We start from the raw sequence: 21,677 nt of genomic DNA on the forward strand, positions 1-21,677 counted from the left end.
ATGAAGGATTGTTTCAGTATAATGACATGCCATCAAAACGTGAATGACTTTTGCGGTGATATTTTGTTTGTTTTAGACCCATTTTCACAGTCTGTGTTGTATTAGCCTACTATTATAGTAATATAAATCTTGTTTTGGCTTTATTGGATTTTCTGTACTTGTGGTAATAAAATCTTCTCTGAATAAAACTAGTTTCAATTTTAAATAGCTATTTCATTCTTCTGCCCTTGTAAAGAGAAATTAATATTTTTTGAGCACTTTTTGCATGCTAAGCAGTGGTGCTGTGTGCTTGGTTATTTAATTTTCCTCGTGACAGATGAAGAAACTGCACAAGTAAGGAACAGGGCTTGTGTGGCTGCAAAAGGCTGTGTCTTTCAGTATCACACTCCCTCCTAAAGTTTTGTACAGTTACTTTGAATCGTCTTAACTTTACTTCCTGCATGAACTGTTAACTTTCCATCTTTATTATTTGTATTTTTTTTTTTACCTTTTACTTGTAGACACTTTACAGCTTATACCTTTCTGTTTTTCAAGCATCTCATGGTTTTAGGGAAAAGTAAAACTTAACTTTCTTATAAATGAATAATCGGATCTCATGACCTTTCTTTTCTTTCCCATCTTTTTTTAAAAATAAATAAATAAATAAATAAATAAATAAATTTATTTATTTATGGCTGCGATGGGTCTTCGTTGCTGTGTGTGGGCGACCGGGGGCTACTCTTCATAGCGGTGCGCAGGCTTCTCGTTGCAGTGGCTTCTCTTGTTGCAGAGCACGGGCTCTAGGCACGCGGGCTTTAGTAATTGTGGCACACAGGCTCAGTAGTTATGGCTCGCTGGCTCTAGAGTGCAGGCTCAATAGTTGTGGCGCATGGGGCTTAGTTGTTACGCGGTCTGAGGGCTTCTTCCTGGACCAGGGCTTGAACCTGTATCCCCTGCACTGGCAGGAGGATTCTTAACCCCTGCGCCACCAGGGAAGTCCCTCCCATCTTTTTAATCGGTGCCTTTTTGTGTCAATGCCGTTCCGTCCTCTGCTGGGTGGGAAACATTTGGGGCTGGCTCAGATGGCTCTTCTCTTTGACCTTGTCCAGGTGGTGTCCCAGCGTATCAGTACCGTGGACCTCTCGTGTCACAGCCTTGAGGAGGTTCCTGAGCATCTCTTCTACAGTCAAGATATCACCTACCTCAACTTGCGACACAACTTCATGCAATTAGAAAGACCAGGGGGCCTTGACACTTTCTACAAGTATGTGGGGCATAGGTTTCCAGACTAGCTTACTAAAACTGAATCGTAATCAATACCTATAAGCGAGCACGTTTACCATCATATATATATTTGAAAACTTCCCCTCCATTTTGAAGAGGAAGTAAGAATTTTTATTCACACAGTTTTCCCACTCCCCTTCTCCCCTCCGTACAAGAGAAGATAGATGCACAGTTTCCGTCATGGAGGCAACATTGAGCTGCCCTTGATTTGGATAATCCTTTTCTATATGTCATTGACAGCAATGCATGATCTGCCTCCAGGGTAAATCGAGAGATTCTGTATATGGGAAGTTTTTGAATCAGAAGTTTCAAACTTAAGTAACTTAAAGGAAATAGGCCAGATTTCAAGAATTCCACTCCCAGCTTAGGGCTTTTATCTTTCCTTTGCACCTGCTACTGCCAGCTCTGAAGCCTTTTGTCAGCTATGAAACCTCTCTCTTCTAATAAAGGATCCATTTCAGTCCTAAGGGGCAATGACCCATATATTTTCCCATCTCCTTTGTTAGAATATATTCCCCATTCCCAGCCTCCACCCATTTCATCTCCTTCCTCCCTTTAAAAATGGGTGGAAGTGAATAAATATATGGTGTAAGTAATTGTCTGGGCTTCTTGTGGGGAGGAGAGAAATTGGAAATTAAAGCATTCAAATTACATGGTGATTAAAAAGATAAATGCACATTGAAATGACATATTTTATATACTTAGTAACTAATATTTCTAGAATAATTTTCAGAAAGCATATGATTTTTACTTCGTCTGACATGTTTTGCAAAGGTTTTCAAATAAAAGCCTATATTTAGTAGTGAAATAATTATTTTAATAATATTGATATTTAAAAATAAAAACAAGCTATAATTTTAAGGAAGTGGGTTTCTAGTATTTTCTTCTGTTTCTATGAAAAGAGGGTTAATCTAGTTTGAGGGCTGGATTAGCAATTTGGAAGTCAAGGTGCCAAGCCAAAGGAACAGTCAGTATTCAAGCTGAAATTTTGGAAGAGGAACATTAGAGAAAGGTACCAAGTATTCAAATCTAGAAGCAGATGATGTAGTTCGTCATCGTGGAGAACACCACCTCAGCCTTACCATCTTGTACTAGTATAGTAATGAAGTATAATACTTCTAAGTAGAATTACAGGAGTGACTCCTGTGGATCCAATTTATGATGATACTATCTTACAGTGAGACATTATATAGATACTTCTACAAAAAAAATTGAAGCATTAAAAATTAGTTCATGTTGTATATCATCACATTACAGTAAAACTCAGTATCACCTACATGTTTTTCAGCTCTAACTGGCCCATTCATTTCAAGTGACTTTTTAAAAAAATATGTATATATATTTTTTAAATTGATTAATTAATTAATTTTTGGCTGTGTTGGGTCTTTGTTTCTGTGCGAGGTCTTTCTCCAGTTGTGGCGAGCGGGGGCCACTCTTCATCGCGGTGCGCGGGCCTCTCACTATCACGGCCTCTCGTTGCGGAGCACAGGCTCCAGACGCGCAGGCTCAGTAGTAGTGGCTCACGGGCCCAGTTGCTCCGCGGCATGTGGGATATTCCCAGACCAGGGCTCGAACCCGTGTCCCCTGCATTGGCAGGCAGACTCTCAACCACTGCGCCACCAGGGAAGCCCCTCAAGTGACTTTTGAGCCAGCATAGTTTCAGTACAAAAAAAGAAATTGCTTATAATGGGATTTGATCTGAACGTTTGTTAGCTATTCCTGTGTCCACGGGTTGATTAATTATTGTTAAGGCTTTGGTAGAAATTTAATAAAGGAAAAGATTTGAAGCATATCAATAATGATTGATTCACTTTGATAGAAAATAATTGTACCAATGTGAGCTTTTCAAGATTTTCTGCCTTTTTAAGGAGAAGAGAGAACAACTCCTGTTGCACCAGACCTGGTTTTCTCAATAGCTTGCACTGGGTGTTAGTCATCTTAGTGTCTATGCCACACATAATGTTTGGCACATACTGAGTGCTCAGTAAATTTTTGCAGAACAAGTTCTTTGATGGACATTTAAAATAGATCACTTTTTCATTCAGTAGTATAATGTGCCTTTGCTTTTTAGATTTTCTCAGCTTAAGGGCCTGAACTTGTCCCATAATAAGCTTGGGTCATTTCCTGTATTGTTATGTGAAATTTCTACCCTGACTGAGCTCAACCTTTCCTGTAATGGATTCCACAACCTGCCGAGTCAGATTGGCAATCTGCTGAAGTAAGTATCTGACTTTTACTAGATTTGTCTTTTCCTGTGTTTGCAGCATAAGGAACTTGTCTGGCATTTGGAATGAAGGTAGTTCCATGAGCTCTTGCAGTGAAATAAATCATGTAATTATGAGGATTCTGGTCAGCAGCAGCTACTTGCCTACAGAAGTAACTAGTCCCTCAGTTTTTTTTTTTTGTTTTTTTTTGTTTTTTTTTTTAACATCTTTATTGGAGTATAACTGGTGCTATGCGGCAGCTTCCCACTAGCTATCTAATTTACATTTGGTAGTGCATATATGTCCCTGCCACTCTCTCACTTCGTCACAGCTTACCCTTCCCCCTCCCCATGTCCTCAAGTCCATGCTCTAGTAGGTCTGTGTTTTATTCCTGTCCTACCACTAATCTCTTCATGACATTTTTTTTTCTTAGATTCCATATATATGTGTTAGCATACGGTATTTGTTTTTCTCCTTCTGACTTACTTCACTCTGTATGACAGACTCCAGGTCTATCCACCTCATTACAAATAACTCAGTTTCATTTCTTTTTATGGCTGAGTAATATTCCATTGTATATATGTGCCACATCTTCTTTATCCATTCATCTGTTGATGGACAGTTAGGTTGCTTCCATGTCCTGGCTATTGTAAATAGAGCTGCAATGAACATTTTGGTACATGACTCTTTTTGAATTATGGTTTTCTCAGGGTATATGCCCAGTAGTAGTCCCTCAGTTTTAATAGCAGAGGCTCTGATTACCCTTGATGTTAGAGGGACCATCTGTATTTCAGTTATCTTAGTAAGAGTCTATTTAGATAGACTTAGGGCATTTTATCATTATTGGACTCATAATAAGTTAATGACAAGTCAAAATCCGTAATTCTAATTCCATCCATTCCAGTTAAAACCTTTCATCAAGTAGTTTTGTTTTCTTCCTGCAGTCTTCAAACCCTCTGTCTTGATGGCAACTTTCTGACTACTTTACCTGAAGAATTGGGAAATCTGCAACAGCTTTCCTCCCTGGGAATTTCCTTCAACAACTTTAGTCAAATTCCCAAGGTTTATGAGAAACTCACTATGTTAGATAAAGTGGTTATGGCAGGTAACCAACTGGAAGTGCTGAACCTGGGGGTGCTGAACTGTATGAGCCACGTCAAACATGTGGATTTGAGGTGAGGTCATTCTTCACCGTGCCTTCCTTTCGCCTGACCTCTAATGGACCTTTACGTTTTCTTTTTATGAAGACTCTTTAAAACATTAGGATTTTAGAACGCTGTATGTTTTCAAAGCTGTAGTTAAGCTTCATTTTTTCACTCAATGGCAGAGAGATTATGAATGAGGTAGGTGTACCATGTGGTAGAGACAAAGGTTGTTCTGACTTACCCTCTCAGCAGTGTTTTATGAGAACTCCGATTTTGTCACATTGTTACCAGTGTTGGATTTTAGCAGTCTTTTTCCTTGTTATCAATGTAGTAGGTAGAAAATAGTATTTCATTGTTTTAATCAGCAGTTATGGGGAGTGAGTTGAGTGTCTTTTTGTATGCTTATTGGTACTTTGTATTTTTCCATAAACTTGACCATTTTTCTGTTGAATCATTGGGTTGCTTCTTGATATCTATTGTATTATAATTAAAATGTTAACAGTTTTACTACTAACAATTTTTAATAAGAGTTTTATTCCCTTTTTAAATATATTATTTATTATTTATTTATAATCTTTTCCTAAAGGAAGCTAGTAAAACGCACATACTGGATGTTCTGTCATTTACACTAAGTCATCGATGTCCCTTATAAAGACATAGTAACAGAAAAATTTATTGAAATGCAGGAAAATGAACAGGCCTGCCTGCATTAAATCAGATACTTATATAGAAGAGAACAGAGAAGTCATCATTTTCTGTAATTTGCCCTTGAACTATTCCATATTGATACAGATTATTTTCCTCTTCATTAATTGAGGTCATGGGAATCTTAGCACTAGAGAGAGTCGGCAGAGCAGCGAGAGGAAGTATGACTGCTTCCTTTTGCTCTTATCCAGTACTTACTCCGTGAATGCCTTGCTACTCCTAACCCGATAAGTTATGTTCATCTTCTTGTTCCTTTGTCCTATTCCTTCATCCCTACCTAATGTACTTGGTATTTGGGTGCAAGTTTTAAACTGTTGGTGGGCATGGTCCCCTTTCCTTTCTCTTTATTTAATTTATTTAATTTATACATTTAATTTGTATTTGCCAATCTGGATTGTGTCTAACTTAGTTTATAAACAAAGAACTCAAGGTACAGCTCTCTGTGGTTATTTACTTAGTACCTTGCAAAATGAGGCAAGTAGTGAAATTCTTGTGCTGTTTAGGAAAGAGAAAAAAGGATCATACTTCTGTTTTTTTCTGGGCAGCACATTTAGTAAAATTTATTTCTAATGATTTTCTTATTTCTGAATATTAAGGATGAACCATCTGAAAACCATGGTTATTGAGAATCTGGAGGGAAATAAGTACATCACCCACATGGATCTGCGGGACAATCAGCTGACTGACTTAGATCTTAGCTCCTTGTGCAACTTGGAGCAGCTTCATTGTGAGCGGAACCAGCTGAGGGAGCTGACGCTCAGTGGCTTCTCCCTTCGAACTCTCTACGCCAATTCGAACAGTGAGTTCTCTACCCAGTCTCCTGTATTTCCTCTTGTAGCTCTTGTCCAAGCTTTCCAAGAACAATGGCATCTGGGGTGTTCCTCAGATACTCTGCGAAGCCGAGTTTGAGGTTCATTGAGACCTAGCTTTAAGTTTGCCGTCAACGCTTCAGTGGTTGAGATATGCATAAAGAGACATTGCAGGACAATTTGAGATTCACTAAGTGAACATAATAATAAGAGGCATTCTGCAAAATGACAGGAAGTTAGGAGGGTGGGCAAGCACGTTCAAAAGAGAATATCAGTGATGGTCTAAAACAAGGGTTGTCCAGCTACAGCCCAGGGACTAAATCTGGCCTACCATCTGTTTTTGTATGGCTCACGTGGAATGGGTTTTTACATTTTTTAATGGTTGGGTTTTTAAAAAATCAAAGGAAGAATAATTTTGACATGGGAAAGTTATATGAAATTCAAATGTAATTGAATAAAGTTTGATGGGCACACACCCACATTCATTTGTCTACATATTAACCACTCTCGTGCTACAGTGGCAAAGTTGAGTAGCTTTAAGAGAGACCACGTGGCCCACAAAGGCCAAAATATTACTAAATATTTAGCCCTTTACAGAAAAAGTTTGCCAATCTCTAGTCTAAAACCTTGTGCCGCCTCAGTTCCAGAATGAGAAGCCCTTCATTTCAATAGTGATTTATTTGCCCCAGGAATATTTTTCAATGTAAAAGGCCTCACATTTGTTGAGGCCATTCTGTTTATAGAGAGTTCTTCTTTACCGAAGAAGTTATACAGTTGACCCTTGAACAACATGGGTTTGAGCTGCACAGGTCCCCGTTTTTTGGTTTGTTTGCTTTGTTTTGTTTTGCCCACACCATGCGGCTTGCGAGGTCTTCGTTCCCCAACCACGGATTGAACCTGGGCCACAGCAGTGAAAGCACTAAGTCCTAACCACTGAACCGCCAGGGGATTCCCTGCACAGGTCCACTTAAACATGGATTTTTTTCAGTAGTAAATACATTTGACCCTTGAATAATGTGGGGTTTAGAGGCACCAATCCTCCAAACAGTCAAAAATGAGAGTATAACTTTACAGTTAACCCTCTGTATCCATGATTCTGTATCTGTAGATTCAACCAACCATGGATTGTGCAGTATTGCAGTATTTACATATATATATATATATATATAAAGTTACGTGCGGATTTTCAACTGCACAGAGGGTCAGTGCCCATAACCCCCACATTGTTCAAGGGTCAACTGTAACTACTTTTTCTGTGTTTAAAGAAGTAAAGGAAAAGATGTTTAATTTCACTAAGTATCAGTCAAAGAAATGCAAATTTAGATAATACCATTTTATACTCATCAAATAAAAATAATAACACAAAGTGCTTACTGAAGATGTGGAGAAGCAGTACCTCTCAAACGCTACCAGGGGGAGTTGGTAAAAGTAACATGGAGAGCAGCATGATGGTGTCGGAGAAGACAAAGATACACAGAGCCCGTGTTCTAGCAGCTCCCCTGCTTGGAATATCTCCTGGACACTCACATAGGAGATGTGTCCTAGAATGTTTATCACAGCATTGTACGTTACAGTGAAAAAAACTAAAAATATGACTATAAATAGGAAAATGGGTAAACAAAACAGTGATAAATTTATATAATAGAATATTGCATAGCAGTGGAAATGAATGAACTAGAGCTTTGTGTATTAGTATGGATAAATCTCAGAAATCTTTTGAGCAAAAAAAGAAAGTGCATGTTTTGATATCCTGCAGTGAAAGGAATGGTCCTCTTGAAACAGAAAGATACCTATGAATTACTCATCCTAAAAGCCTGTGGATTGGACTTCCCTGGTGGTGCAGTGGTTAAGAATCCACATGCCGTGGAGCACCTAAGCCTGTGTGCCACAACTACTGAGCCTGAGCTCTAGAGCCCGCAAGCCACAACTACTGAGCCCATGTGCCACAAGTACTGAAGCCCGTGCGCCTAGAGCCCGAACTCCACAACGAGAAGCCACTTCACAAAGAGAAGCCACCGCAATGAGAAGCCCGCACACCACAACGAAGAGTAGCCCCCCACTCACCGCAACTAGAGAAAGCCCGCATACAGCAATGAAGACCCAACGCAGCCAAAAATAAATAAATAAATAAATTTATTTAAAAAAACAAAAACAAAAAAATAAAAGCCTATGGATTTAGAATGAGATACCAAGATCTGTTACCCCTCCATGGTGTTATTTCCTTTTTGCCAGTTGGAATCAGATAATTCTTGGTTTCTCTGACTTACTTTTAAAAATTTTGTTCCCCTTTTTGATACTCTTGTGACCCATATTGGTCTGACTTTTGGAGAGATTAATTATATTCAGGATTTTATTACTTTGGTGGTCAAGAATAAACATAAATGAGGTTTGCTTTCTTATTTTTAACAGTATGTTAGGTATTCAGGAGTCAGTGGTTGAGTACACTATGTTATATCAAATTTTAAAACACATAAAAATGTTGTTTGCTTAGCTCTAAGTATGCCATGACAGTATGAAAGAATCTGTGGGAATGATAAAAATCATATTCCGGATGGTGTTTGCCTCTTGGTATGTGCAGTGTTTTAATTCTTAAAAAGGCTGAAGCATATAAGGCAGAATGTCACGATTTGTTAAAAGCTAGGTAGGTGATGGGTGAAAGAATATTCATTATTTTATTCCCTTTTTTGTATTGCTAAAATATATTATTAGGATAAAAGAGAGTTAAGACTTTTCTTTTCATTGCCTTTTATCATGTTACAGAAGCTTCAAATTGTAGCTTAGATTGTTAGGGCTGTTTGTTGAGTCGTGCTGTTTATACATGTTGTGAGATGGTAGTAGTTCTTTTGTCCTGGAAATACTTATTATCGGGCCTAATCTGTATTCTTAAAGTATCTAGAGACTCTGAATGACTGGTCCCCTGGGAAAAGACCCATTGACATACATGTAGGCCTTCTTAGTAGATTCTGTCACAGTACTGTTAATGGGACTTGTTATGTTCACAGAATCCTTAAATTCTACAACCTGGAAGAATTCACATCAACACTTGAAGTTTTGACACCTCAAAAGTAAAGAACTCAGCTTTCAGCTTCACAAAAGAATTTATCCAAATGGCCAGTTAGCATAGGGAAGTGCCATCACACCAGGGTCATCAAGGATATGCAAATTGGAATCTCAGTGTGACACCACTGCACACCTACCAGAATGGCTAGAATAAAAAAGGCTGAAAATACCAATGCCAGTTGTTGGGCATGTAAATTGTTGCAACTACTTTGGAAAACTGCATGGTAGTATCTCTTGAAGTCACACATATGCACCCACTGCACTCCGCAGTTCCTCTCCTCAGCTTGTATTCAACATAAATGCTTATGTTAGTCCACAGAAGACATGGACAAAATGTTCACAGAGGCACTATTCATAGTAACCCCCAGCTAGACAAGACTTAAAATGCCCATCAACTCTACAATGGGTAAATAAATTGTGGTATATTCCCGGGAAAAATTTTATACAGCCATGAGAATGGATAAACTACAACCATATTCAGTAATATGAACAAATATCTCACAAGCACAATGTTCAGTGATGAAGCCAGACCAAAAAATTATATATAATGAATGTGTATATTTATATAAATAGGTAAAAGTAATCTGTATGTGGGGTAGTGACTAGAGGGAGGGGGGGTGAGGGGAAGTTTCCGGGCAGCTGGTACTGCTCTGTTTCTTGATCTGCCTACTGATTATACCAGTAGGTATAATCAGTTCTTTTTGTAAAAATTCATTGATCTATACATTTCAGATTACTGTACTTTTCTTTATTTGTTTTGCTTTAATTAAAAATTAAAATGTTGCCAGGGAAAATTCAGTTATTCATTTTTAATGTTAGTAAGCTAAACAATTATTGTTAACATTTAACAGCTGCCTGATCCAATGTGACTCCGGTGCAGTACCCAAGATCCTCCAATTAGTTGTTGTATTTGGTTTTCAAATGGGGATCAAGCAGTTAAATAAAGTTAGTCAATGTGAGTTACCCACTGGTTTTTTAAAATTTTTAATTTTAATAGATCTTTTTTGGAGTATAATTGCTTCACAGTACTGTGTTAGTTTCTGTTGTACACCAAAGTGAATCAGCCATATGCATACACATGTCCCCGGATCCCCTCCCTCTTGAGCTGGGGCGAAGTGAGAGTAGCATCAACATATATACACTACCGAATGTAAAGTAGCTAGTGGGAAGCAGCAGCGTAGCACAGGGAGATCAGCTCGGTGCTTTGCGATACCCACTGGTTTTCATCTTTAGTTCATGTCAGTAGGTGACATCAATTTTCATCAGCTTTCCCTCTTGTTTACTCTCAGTTACATTCTTCTTTGGAGAACGTCACTAACACCAATCTGTTTTCTGATTAGGGCTGACAGCAGTGAATGTCTATCCAGTACCCAGTCTGCTCACTTCTCTAGAACTCTCCCGGTGAGTGTGTCTCATGAGGGTGGTGCTTGTTTGATTCCAGTATTTAAGAGATGTCTGTGGGCACTTTGACGGTTTTGAGGTACAAGAAATGCTAATACATTGAAATATTTGGATAACCAGGAGAAGAGCAAAGGTTGAGTGGAGGAATAAGTTTAATGGCCATGCTATTTAGATAAAGGAAGGTCCTCTTGAAACAGGAAGGTGCCTCTGAATTACTCATTGTTAAAGTTTGTGGATTTAGCATGAGTTGTAAACAAAGACCTATTTCCCCTCCACGGCAGTGATTTTCTTTTTCCAATTGGAATCAGATAAATCTTGGTTTTTAGTGACTTAAAATGTTGTTCTCTTATTTTTTTGATACTCTTGTGACCCATGTTAATCTGATTTTCAGAGAGATACTAATTATATTCAGGATTTTATTTCTTCTGTTGGTGGTCAAGAACAAATGTAAATGAAGTTTGCTTTCTTTCCTTCATTCATTTTTAATACTGTGTTAGGCATTCAGGAGTCACTGGCTGAGTTTTACAGTCTAGTGGAGAGTTTGACCATCACATAAGCAGTAAGAGGGCAGCATCATAAGTGCTGTGAGTGTAGAGTGCTAGAAGCAGGTAGAAGGGGCAGTGGACAGAGTCCCATATGCTCAGGGTTTTCATAAAGATTAAAGGAGACAGTAAACGCAAAATATGTAGCATAGTGCCTGGCATAAAGTGAGTCTCTCAAGAAATATTAGCTGTGATAGCCAGGTTTCTTTTTGTTGTTGTTACTTTATCATCATTATTATTAAGCTATTGTTCTAGATTCCCTTCCATCCATTTCTTTCTGTCATATCTTCCCATCAAAACCCCAACATGGATCAAGACTAAGATTGACCTTCCCCACTGAGCTTGATCATTACTGAAGAAGATCATGTATTTAGTTTCCAGCCTCATCTGGAGTCTCTTCTGCCATCAGCTCCTTCGAGTGTCCTGACATCTGTTCCAAATTGCTTGGCTTCTCTCAGCCCCACTGCCCCTCATCTGCTCGGCTCCAGAGCTCAGTTTCCCACTTGACTGGGAAAATAGAGGTCATCATGGGTGATCTCTCTCAGCTTCCTACCCCCTTGCATAAATTCACTTAGATTCATATCCATTCTCTGCTTCCTTCCTCTGTTCAAGGCCGGTCCAGCCATCTGTGCCTTTGATCCCATGCACTCCCACTGCTCTGGACCTTGCTCTGTTAGTCCTCCTCCTCCTCCTCCTCTCATGCGTGTTCGGTGTTTTTCTTTTCCTTGGTCTCTGCACACACTCATAGCTCCTCTGTCTTAACAAACAAAAAATGTTCCCTTTATCTTGCAACCCCTCTAGTTATTGTCTGTTCCCTCATCCCTCTCATCCCTTTTTGTCCAAATTTCTCGAGAATTATCTGCATTTATTGGCCCAATTTCCTGTTCCCCTTTGCTCACCCCACCACAACTGGCTTTAGATCTCCTCTTGTGGAACTTTTCTGTATTGACACTGTTCATCTTGTTTTCTTTTCTTCAAATGTGCTGTTTCCTTGGCTGGCTGAGACAGTGTGATTATTTTTCATGCTGCTTTGACCATTTATTCTGTCTCTTCCTTAACTCCTCTTTCTTAGCTAGCCCTTTAAAGGTCAGTTATCCCAGGGTCTGTCTCTGGCCCACTGCACTTCTCATTTGACACGATCTCATTTACTCCCAGGATTTCACTACACTTCAATGTCAGCATCACCCAGATCACCAGTCCAGACCTCCTTTCCTTCAGCCTCAGACCTGTATGTCCAGTTTCATAACAGATGTTTCAACCTGCACTTCTCCAAGTACCTCAAATATGTGCAAAATTAAACTTATTATCCACCCCTCCACCCGCACTTTAACTTGTCTTGTTTTCTGTTTTGGCTTTTGGCATTATCATAAGACAATCAGATCCAGATGGACACCACTGAAATTCATGATTCCCTCATTTGGAGCTTATCAGTCCTTTCTCTGGATAGGATGTCCTCTCTGGTCATCTAGCCTAAAGCCTAAATATCACTTTTCATTATTCCCTCTGCTCCACTCACATGTCTAATCCATCTCCAAGTCATTTTGATTTTTGTCTCCTACATGTTTCTGGCGCCCCTCCCCTCCCTTCCAGGTGTGTTACTACTCATTGAGGCCCTCATCATTCCCTGTCTGGAATTCTCTAACAGCTTGCTGATTACGCTTCCTTTTACTAATATCACCACCTCAACCAGACCTCCGTGTATGCACAGAGTGAGCTCTTAAAAGTGCAAAACTGCTCACCAACGCTTCAGCGATCCCCCTACATCTGCAGGATAAAGTCACAACCTCCTAGACATGATCAGATATTTCTAGCCTTGTTTCTTCCCACTCTGTGCTCTGTATTGGCTGTTCCAGCATCACCAAACTGCTTATTATTCTTTTCTTGCCTCTGTGCTCTAGCTCATGTTGTCACCTCTTGCTTGGAATGTCCACCACACCTCCAGTGTGTACAACATTCTTCAGATTCTACCCCAGATGTCATATTTCTGAGGGAGCTTGCCTTGAAATGCTTCCTTCACTAAGCAGTCAGAGCAGCATCTGCATTTCTCTTACAGCACTTATTTCATTCTGCCTCATCGTATTGATCCATCGATCAGTAGGTACTTTGAGGCTTGGGAAAGCTAAGTGACATCTGAAAATAAATTCCTGTGACTGAATATCTGCCCAGTGTTCTACTAAATATTTGAATTCACATTCTAAATGGTCCAGAACTTTCCCCCCACTAGTTATCTTTTGTCCTTACTTCCTCACTTTTATTCATTTGGTTCATTTTTTTCCCAGAATTTGCTTCTCTTCTCCCCCCATCATTACTTGAGGAAATCCTACTCATCTCTGAAGATTTGTTTAAAATGCCTCTTCTTCCTTTAAGGCTTTCCTCCCCATCCCATCCCGCCACCTATGTGCTTTTCTATACTGAAGGCCTTTGTATCTTCATTGAGCCCGCAGCACGCTTGATCCAGTGTCAGGCATGCATGTGTGCTTGTCTCTCTCCACGTTTCTATCAGCGACATTCATTGAGCACCTACTGTTTTCCAGGCAGTGCATCAGGTATGCCTTGGGGATAGTGCTTCTGCCCTCAGGGAGCTCAGGGGACCATTAACGATACATTATAGACTAGTGAAATGGAATGAGTTCCACTCATCATCTTAAATGATGCCTTTTAATTATTTATTTTGTGCAGAAACCTGCTTGAGTGTGTCCCTGACTGGGCCTGTGAAGCAAAGAAGATAGAAGTATTAGATGTGAGCTATAATCTCCTGACAGAGATTCCTATGAGGTATGCATGTGTTAATGTATATATTATGTGTGTATTTAATTAATTTTCCTATATTTGGGTTGTCTTTCAAGGGTACTTTGATTCATTTGTTCAGTAAATATTGAGTATCTGCTAAGTGCAGGGCAGCGTGAGTGCTGTAAGGAATACAGTAACGCCGAAGGCATAGTCTTGGCCTGCAAGGAACTTATTAGTAAACAGATAGTCGGGGTGACTTGTGCAGAGATAACTGTGATAAAATGTAACAAGAGTTGCTGGCATAGGTCGGTGACATGATAGTGATAATAGAACATTTGTATTGGATGATTGATTATGAGCTGGGCAATGTTCTAAGACCTTCACTTTCATTATCTTATTTAATCCTGTATCAACCTTATTTTATAAGTGCTGTTATCCTCCTCTTACAAATAAGGAAACTAAGGCTTAGAGTGGTTAGGTGATTTGTCCAACATTGCACTTAACTAGGAAGTGATAGGAGCTGGCATTTGAATGTAGTCATTCTTACTCCAAAGCCTCACTCTTGGTCACTACACTATATAAATAAAATGTTTTAGAAATTCAGAACTTTGGATAATTAGAGAATGCTTCATGGAGAATGCCTGTTAGAATTGACCTTTATAAGATGGTAGGATTTCTGTATGTGGAGGGGAAAGATAGAGGTGTTGGGAGGTGGGGGTGGGGGTGTATTAAAAAGTGCCAAGATGTGAAATGTGAGGTTATTACTTAGTGGAGTCCTTAAAAGTAAATTAGAGGGTTTGTAGCATAGTAGGTATGAACACAGCTTTGGAGTCAGACTTTAATCCAAATCCTGACTATACCATTTACTACATTTGATGTGAGATCTTTGGCAAATCAAAGTCACTTAACCCTTCTGGACCTAATAGTTAAATGTCCTGGCACATTTTAAGAATTGAATAAGGAGTAGTGTTTGTTATAATAAGTTTTGTTATTAGCTTATTATAATCAATTATATTAATATTAATAAATTCACTGAATTTTTGGTGCTATCTGTCTAGACCTAGAATCTAAATTGATTTATTACACAAATTGCTTTTTTTGTTTAGATGTTCTGGGCTGTGTGCTTTCATTAATTCACCTTTTCCCAGAATGACCTGAATGACTTCCTGGTGGGTGGTGGGTAAACATATGGTTGTGGCTGCTTTCTTGGCTCAGGCACCTGTCAGTAATTATACTGTCTAGAAGAACACAATTCTACTAGTTTACTGATTTTAGTTAAATAGCCAAGGGCAGACTCAGGAAGAGAGATTTAAGTCAGTTTTTTGTTGTTGTTTCTTTGTGCTCTATCCCCTTAGAATCCTTAGTAGCTTGAGTCTTAGAAAACTAATGGTGGGACACAATCACGTGCAGAACCTTCCAGCGCTGGTGGAGCACATCCCTCTCGAGGTGTTGGATATTCAGCATAACTTGCTCACCAGGCTGCCAGATACCTTCTTCTCTAAGGCCTTAAAGTAAGTACTGTAGATTTTATTTAGAAGAGCAGAATCATTGGCTAAGCAAACTGCCTGGACTTGTCATTGGAGTGACCTTTGGAACCATCTTAACAGAGTGTTTATCTCATAATCCAGCTATGGGTGGAGACTTATTTGCAATTTGTATGGAATAAAATATGACACTGTCTTTTTTAAAATATAAATTTATTTATTTATTTTTGGTTGTGTTAGGTCTTCGTTGCTGCGCGCAGGCTTTCTCTAGTTGTGGCGAGCGGGGGCTACTCTTCGTTGCAGTGCACGGGCTTCTCACTGCGGTGGCTTCTCTTGTTGTGGAGCACAGGCTGTAGGCGCACAGGCTTCAGTAGTTGCGGCACACGGGCTCAGTAGTTGTGGCTCACAGGCTCTAGAGCACAGGCTCAGTAGTTGTGGCACACGGGTTTAGCTGCTCCATGGCATGTGGGATCTTCCCGGACCAGGGATCGAACCCGTGTCCCCTGCATTGGCAGGCGGATTCTCAACCACTGCGCCACCAGGGAAGCCCCATGACACTGTCTTATGAGGCAGGAATCTTCAACTCAAAAGGTGAAATAACCATCAAGTACTTAGGAAGTTACAGTGTTGTAAACAGATTTAAAGAGTTTGGGAAGGTTCAGGCTTTCATCTCAGAAAGCCTCTTTGATCTTCAAATAGAGGTTTCAGCATTCTGATACAGCTTCTTTGGGTACTTTTCAGCTTTTGCATTAGGAGAAAAGGGCATACCACTGAAGTTAATTTAGTTTTTGCTTCTAGCTTTGCTAAGCTATCATTAAGTTATATTTATTTGCTGGGCTTTTTTACTCCCTACTTTGAAAACTGTGCATTTAAAGTTATGTTGTTCCAAAAGTATTATTTACTTTCTCATTGTAAATTAACAAATAGATAGTATGTCTTCCTATTTTAATACCTGTAATCAGTTTTATTTAACACATATGTCACCATTAAATGAAAATTTGTTTTTAATTATAGTTTTCTGCAATATGGAGAAGGCAGTATTGTTCTTCAATTTTGACATGGAGAAAGCAGAGAGAAACAGTGGTAATTTAACTAGGCTGCAGGAGGCATACAAAAAGCATTTAGCCCACAAGTGTCTGTCTGGCTTGTTCTCTGGCAGTTTATACATCTCTTAATGTGTAATATGCTTGGTTGGAGTTTCCTAAAAATAAAATCTTTGGAAATTCTAAAAAAATATTTGAGGGAAATTTTCTTTTTGGAACGTTTTAGTGCAGTAACATTTGTTAATTAATAAGTATTTGTTAGTAATGCATTACAGTGCATTTCATTCTGATGACAGTCTGAATAAAATTAGTTTCAGCTCTAGAATCTTTAGTAAGGAAGTTACCTAGCAGTTGTAGCAAACTGTCAATAATATTTAATACTAACTCTGCATGGAGCACTTTTGGGATATATGAAGACACAAACAGACACACAGTTCCCTCAACAACTTACAAGCTAATTAGCAATGTGGATCATACAGTTTGAAGAAGACTTAAGAACACAGAAGTTTAATAATATTAGCCGCCTTTTACTGAGCATGTTCTGTATGTACCAAACACCATGCTAGGCAGATTTTTAAAATCATACCATGTTTTACTTCTTAGATTGGTGAAGATTAAAATGAATTATGATACTCAGTGTTGACAAAGGTGTGAGAAACTGCAATCATATATCCTTCTAGTGGCATAGCCTTTCTGAAGTATACTTTGATACAGACTTTCTGGAGCTCATTTTGGCAGTATATGTATAAAAATCTTAAAGATATATGTAGCCTTTGACCCCACATATTCTGATTCTGGGAATATGGCCTAAAGAAATAATTGGGTGAGGACTCAAAGGTGCTCATTATAATGTCTATAATGGCAAACAATTGGAAACAGCCGATATGCCCATTATTAGGGGATTATAGGGGGATTGGCTAAATAAATATCCTATTAAAATCAGACAAACATTTTTCTAAAGAGTGTCCTCACCGTTCATATATTTGTGAACATGATACTCAACAACATCGTTTCAGTGGTCATGCAGACAGTAAAACATGAAGCTGGGTTAGAATTAGACCGCCACGGAATCCCGGGAACACAACTAAGCCTGCATTCTTCCCTCTCTACTTGGCTTACATGAGTTGAATAGAAGGAATTTTGTTTGGGTAGGATCAATCAGAGAAAACTACCTGGAGGAAATTACTTTTGTCATGAGTTTCGGAGCACGGAAAGGCAGTGTTACATACTGAGATGGCATGATGGTTTCCACACAAGAAGGCAACAAGTAGCCATAAAGGAAATGATGATTTGCATGTGTTCTGTCAGTCTCAGATACTTGAATGCATCTGCAAATAGTCTGGAGTCTCTGCCATCTGCTTGCACTGGGGAGGAGAGTCTGAGTGCACTGCAGCTGCTCTACCTGACCAACAACCTCCTGACAGATCAGTGTGTGCCCGTCCTGGTAGGGCACCCGCACCTGCGAATCTTGCATCTTGCAAACAACCAGCTACAGACTTTTCCCGCAAGGTAAGCAAACGTGAACTTTGATCGTATGAGATACATAACATGATTCTGCATTTGTCAGACTACATCACAGCTATTTTACTGGGTACTCTTGCTTTTTGTTGACCGACTTACTGGTGCTGTGATTCCACTACTTGAATGGGAAAATCTGTACCCTGTTGTTAAGTATCAGTAACCACAGAGGTTGTGGTTAAAATGTGTTTAATTCTTAGTTCTATTTACTTAATAGTGGTCTGAGAATTTTCAACCTAGAAAGTACAGGCTTATGAAGTAAATTAAATTCTGAAAATAATTCTTTCTTTTCTCCTGTCAGCACTGATATATAAAATACTGTTGAGTCCATTAATTTGTTCATTTTTATATATGTTGAATGCCTACTGTATGTCAGGTACTATATAAATACTAGGGAAACAGTGGTGATGAATTTACAGTCTCTGTCCTCAAGGAACTTGCAGTCAAATTAGGGAAATAGACAAGTATATAGGCAGTTGCAATGCAGTGTAATAAATGCAGGATGTTAAAGATATGCACGGGTAGCTGCACTGAAGAGATGAATAGTATTTAGCCAGGCTACATTTATAAGACATAAGAGAGATATTTAGTGTTGTCAAAGTTTTTGTGTTTTTTTTTTAACATCTTTATTGGAGTATAATTGCTTTACAATGGTGTGTTAGTTTCTGCTTTATAACAAAGTGAATCAGCTATACACATACATATATCCCTTGTCAAAGTTTTAAACAGTGTCAGTGGAGAAATAAGTATCTTCCAAAATACATTTGATTAAAAAAATTTTTTTTTAGAAAATTTGACACCAGAGGCACTTCCGTTGTGGTCCAGTGGCTAAGACTCCATGCTCCCAATGCAGGAGGCCTGGATTCGATCCCTGGTCAGGGAACTAGATCCCACATGGCACAATTAAGAGTTCGCATGCCACAACTAAAAGATCCCACATGCCACAACTGCAGATCCCACTTGCGGCAATGAAGATTTCGCAAGCTGCAACTAAGACCCAGCCCAGCCAAATAAATAAATAAATAAATATTTTTAAAAAAAATTATTAAAAGAAAGAAAATTTGACACCAGAAAAATCCATTTATACCATAAAGGTAGTCATTAAAAATCATGTTTTCAAAAACTAAGAACACAGGGAAATGACATTTGATATAATTTGAATGAAATTTTATATATTTATATTTCATATAAAATTGTATCATATTTGATACAATTTGAATGAAAAGAAAACTTTTTATTCTAATTTTGTTTCACAAATTTTCTTAGAAATGTGTTAAAGTTGAAAAACGTAGAAATTGTAATTTTTGTGATTATAAAATGAGATATTTGGAGATATTGATTGCTTCCTTGAAAGAATTTGAACAATGGCTTTTATTAATTAATTTTTTTTATTTTTTTTCCGGCTGCATTGGGTCTTAATTGCTGCACGCAGGCTTTCTCTAGTTGTGGTGAGTGGGGGCTACTCTTTGTTGCAGTGCATGGGCTTCTCATTGTGGTGGCTTCTCTTTGTTGTGGAGCATGGGCTCTAGGCATGCCGGCTTCACTAGTTGTTTCTCGCGGGCTCTAGAGCACAGGCTCTGTAGTTGTGGCACATGGGCGTAGTTGCTCCGGGGCATGTGGGATCTTCTTGGACCAGGGCTTGAACCTGTGTCCCCTGCATTGGCAGGCGGATTCTTAACCACTGGGCCACCAGGGAAGTCCCTGAACAATGGCTTTTAAAGTGAATACAGAATCTTAATTTCAAGATATGATAGATCTCTTGAAATCCTATCAGATTAATTTAGCTGGCCTCAAATATGTTCATATAATGTGCAAATGATGCACCACTGACAAGTTACATTAGTTTATGAAGCTGTTGGGAGATACCAGATGTAATACTCTGAAACTAATGAATTCCACCTAATTTGACAACACTCTTACTGTTGGAGTGGTCAAAAGCAGGCTGATAGAAAACTTAAAACACACCGGGGCTTCCCTGGTGGTGCAGTGGTTGAGAATCTGCCTGCTAATTCAGGGGACACGGGTTCTAGCCCTGGTCTGGGAGGATCCCACATGCCGCGGAGCATCCAGGCCCGTGAGCCACAACTACTGAGCCTGCGCGTCTGGAGCCTGTGCTCCGCAACAAGAGAGGCCGCGATAATGAGAGGCCCGCGCACCGCGATAAAGAGTGGCCCCCACTTGCCACAACTAGAGAAAGCCCTCGCACAGAAATGAAGACCCGACACAGCAAAAATAAATAAATTAATTAATAAACTCCTACCCCCAACATCTTCTTTAAAAAAACAAAAAAACAAAAACACCTAAGAATACGAAACTAAGAAGTTAGAAGTAAGGACAAGAATCAACAGGAGATTACACAAAATTAGAATAATCTGAATACAGATGATAAAACTAAATGGGGGACTTCCCTGGTGGCACAGTGGTTAAGAATCCACCTGCCAGCGCAGGTGACACAGGTTCGAGCCCTGGTCCAGGAAGATCCCACATGCTGCAGAGCAACTGAGCCCGTGCACCACAACTACTGAGCCCACGAGCCACAACTACTGAAGTCTGCGTGCCTAGAGCCCATGCTCTGCAGCAAGAGAAGCCACCGCAATGAGAAGCCTGTGCACCACAACGGAGGGTAGCCCCCGCTCGCCACAACTAGAGAAAGCCCGTGCGCAGCAACGAAAGACCCGACAGAGCCTAAATGAATGAATGAATGGAATTTAGAGCATTATTTAGAGCATTATTTTAAAGAAAATGTATGTTCTGTACTGACCGCAATGAGAAGCCTGTGCACCACAACGGAGGGTAGCCCCCGCTCGCCACAACTAGAGAAAGCCCGTGCGCAGCAACGAAAGACCCGACAGAGCCTAAATGAATGAATGAATGGAATTTAGAGCATTATTTTAAAGAAAATGTATGTTCTGTACTGAATAATAAATCTCTTGTCAAGTTATCTCCTGAACAGTGTTATAATTGCACAGGCACAATCCCAAGTCTTCTGTTTCCTTTGGACTATTTTCAGAATCTAGCACAGTTCTGGGTGCTCAGTAAGACACTGAATGAGATACAGATGCTGCATTTCTATCTATAAGTCAGAAGGATCCAAGTAGGGAATCGTGTAAGAGAAAAGTGTGAAATTTGGACATGGGAATATTTAAAAAAGATTAAGTAAAAAAAAAAGCAAGTTATTAAACAATACATATGATAAGCATCATGTTTTAATTCGAAACATAGAGTTTCATGCATTAAAAAGGCCAAGACTACTCTCCACCAAATTGTCATCAGAGATTAAATCTGGTTGTGGGATTAAAAGTTTTTTTTTTTATGTTCATCTTTATTTTTCATTTTTTTTCAGTGAGTATTACTATTGTAATAAGAAAGAAAACAATTTTAACTTATTGAGCTTAATTATTACAAAGTGTCAATTTTCTAGCAATGAAAATTATCAATATTTATGATATATGAAAAGGGCAGGATATAAATTTCATGTAAAATCTACATATGAAAAATTTAGCAGGAAATTCAGCAAAATGAAAATAGTAATTTTTTCAGATTGGTATTGTTGATTTCTTTATTTTCTAAACTTTCTATGTTACAGCAGTTTATTATTTTTACAGTGTTTAAAATTGGTAGATAAAGAGAAATCAGAGCAATTTATAATAATCTGATAAAGGTGTTAGGCCATCTTAAGATGTGTTGCTTACTGTGTAGAAAACTTTGCTTACTGGAGGGACAGTGTGAATCGCATGCATCACAGTCCCTAGCACAGTGCTGTATGTATTCTA

At 39.0% G+C, this 21,677-nt stretch overlaps 1 protein-coding gene across 1 annotated transcript in view; it reads left to right on the forward strand.

Annotated features, from left to right (window-relative positions):
* The window catches only part of PHLPP2 (PH domain and leucine rich repeat protein phosphatase 2), a 72,938-nt gene that overhangs the window by 38,561 nt on the left and 12,700 nt on the right, over positions 1-21,677 (forward strand). The window contains exons 6-13 of the mRNA XM_024124975.3: positions 1,089-1,243; positions 3,335-3,481; positions 4,412-4,642; positions 5,914-6,116; positions 10,527-10,587; positions 13,809-13,904; positions 15,215-15,370; positions 17,695-17,895. Coding sequence (XP_023980743.2) covers positions 1,089-1,243; positions 3,335-3,481; positions 4,412-4,642; positions 5,914-6,116; positions 10,527-10,587; positions 13,809-13,904; positions 15,215-15,370; positions 17,695-17,895 — 1,250 coding nt within the window. The remainder of the gene's footprint in view (positions 1-1,088; positions 1,244-3,334; positions 3,482-4,411; positions 4,643-5,913; positions 6,117-10,526; positions 10,588-13,808; positions 13,905-15,214; positions 15,371-17,694; positions 17,896-21,677) is intronic.

The sequence above is a fragment of the Physeter macrocephalus genome, chromosome 17 (assembly GCF_002837175.3).
Source record: "Physeter macrocephalus isolate SW-GA chromosome 17, ASM283717v5, whole genome shotgun sequence".
Classification (NCBI taxonomy): Eukaryota; Metazoa; Chordata; class Mammalia; order Artiodactyla; family Physeteridae; genus Physeter; species Physeter macrocephalus.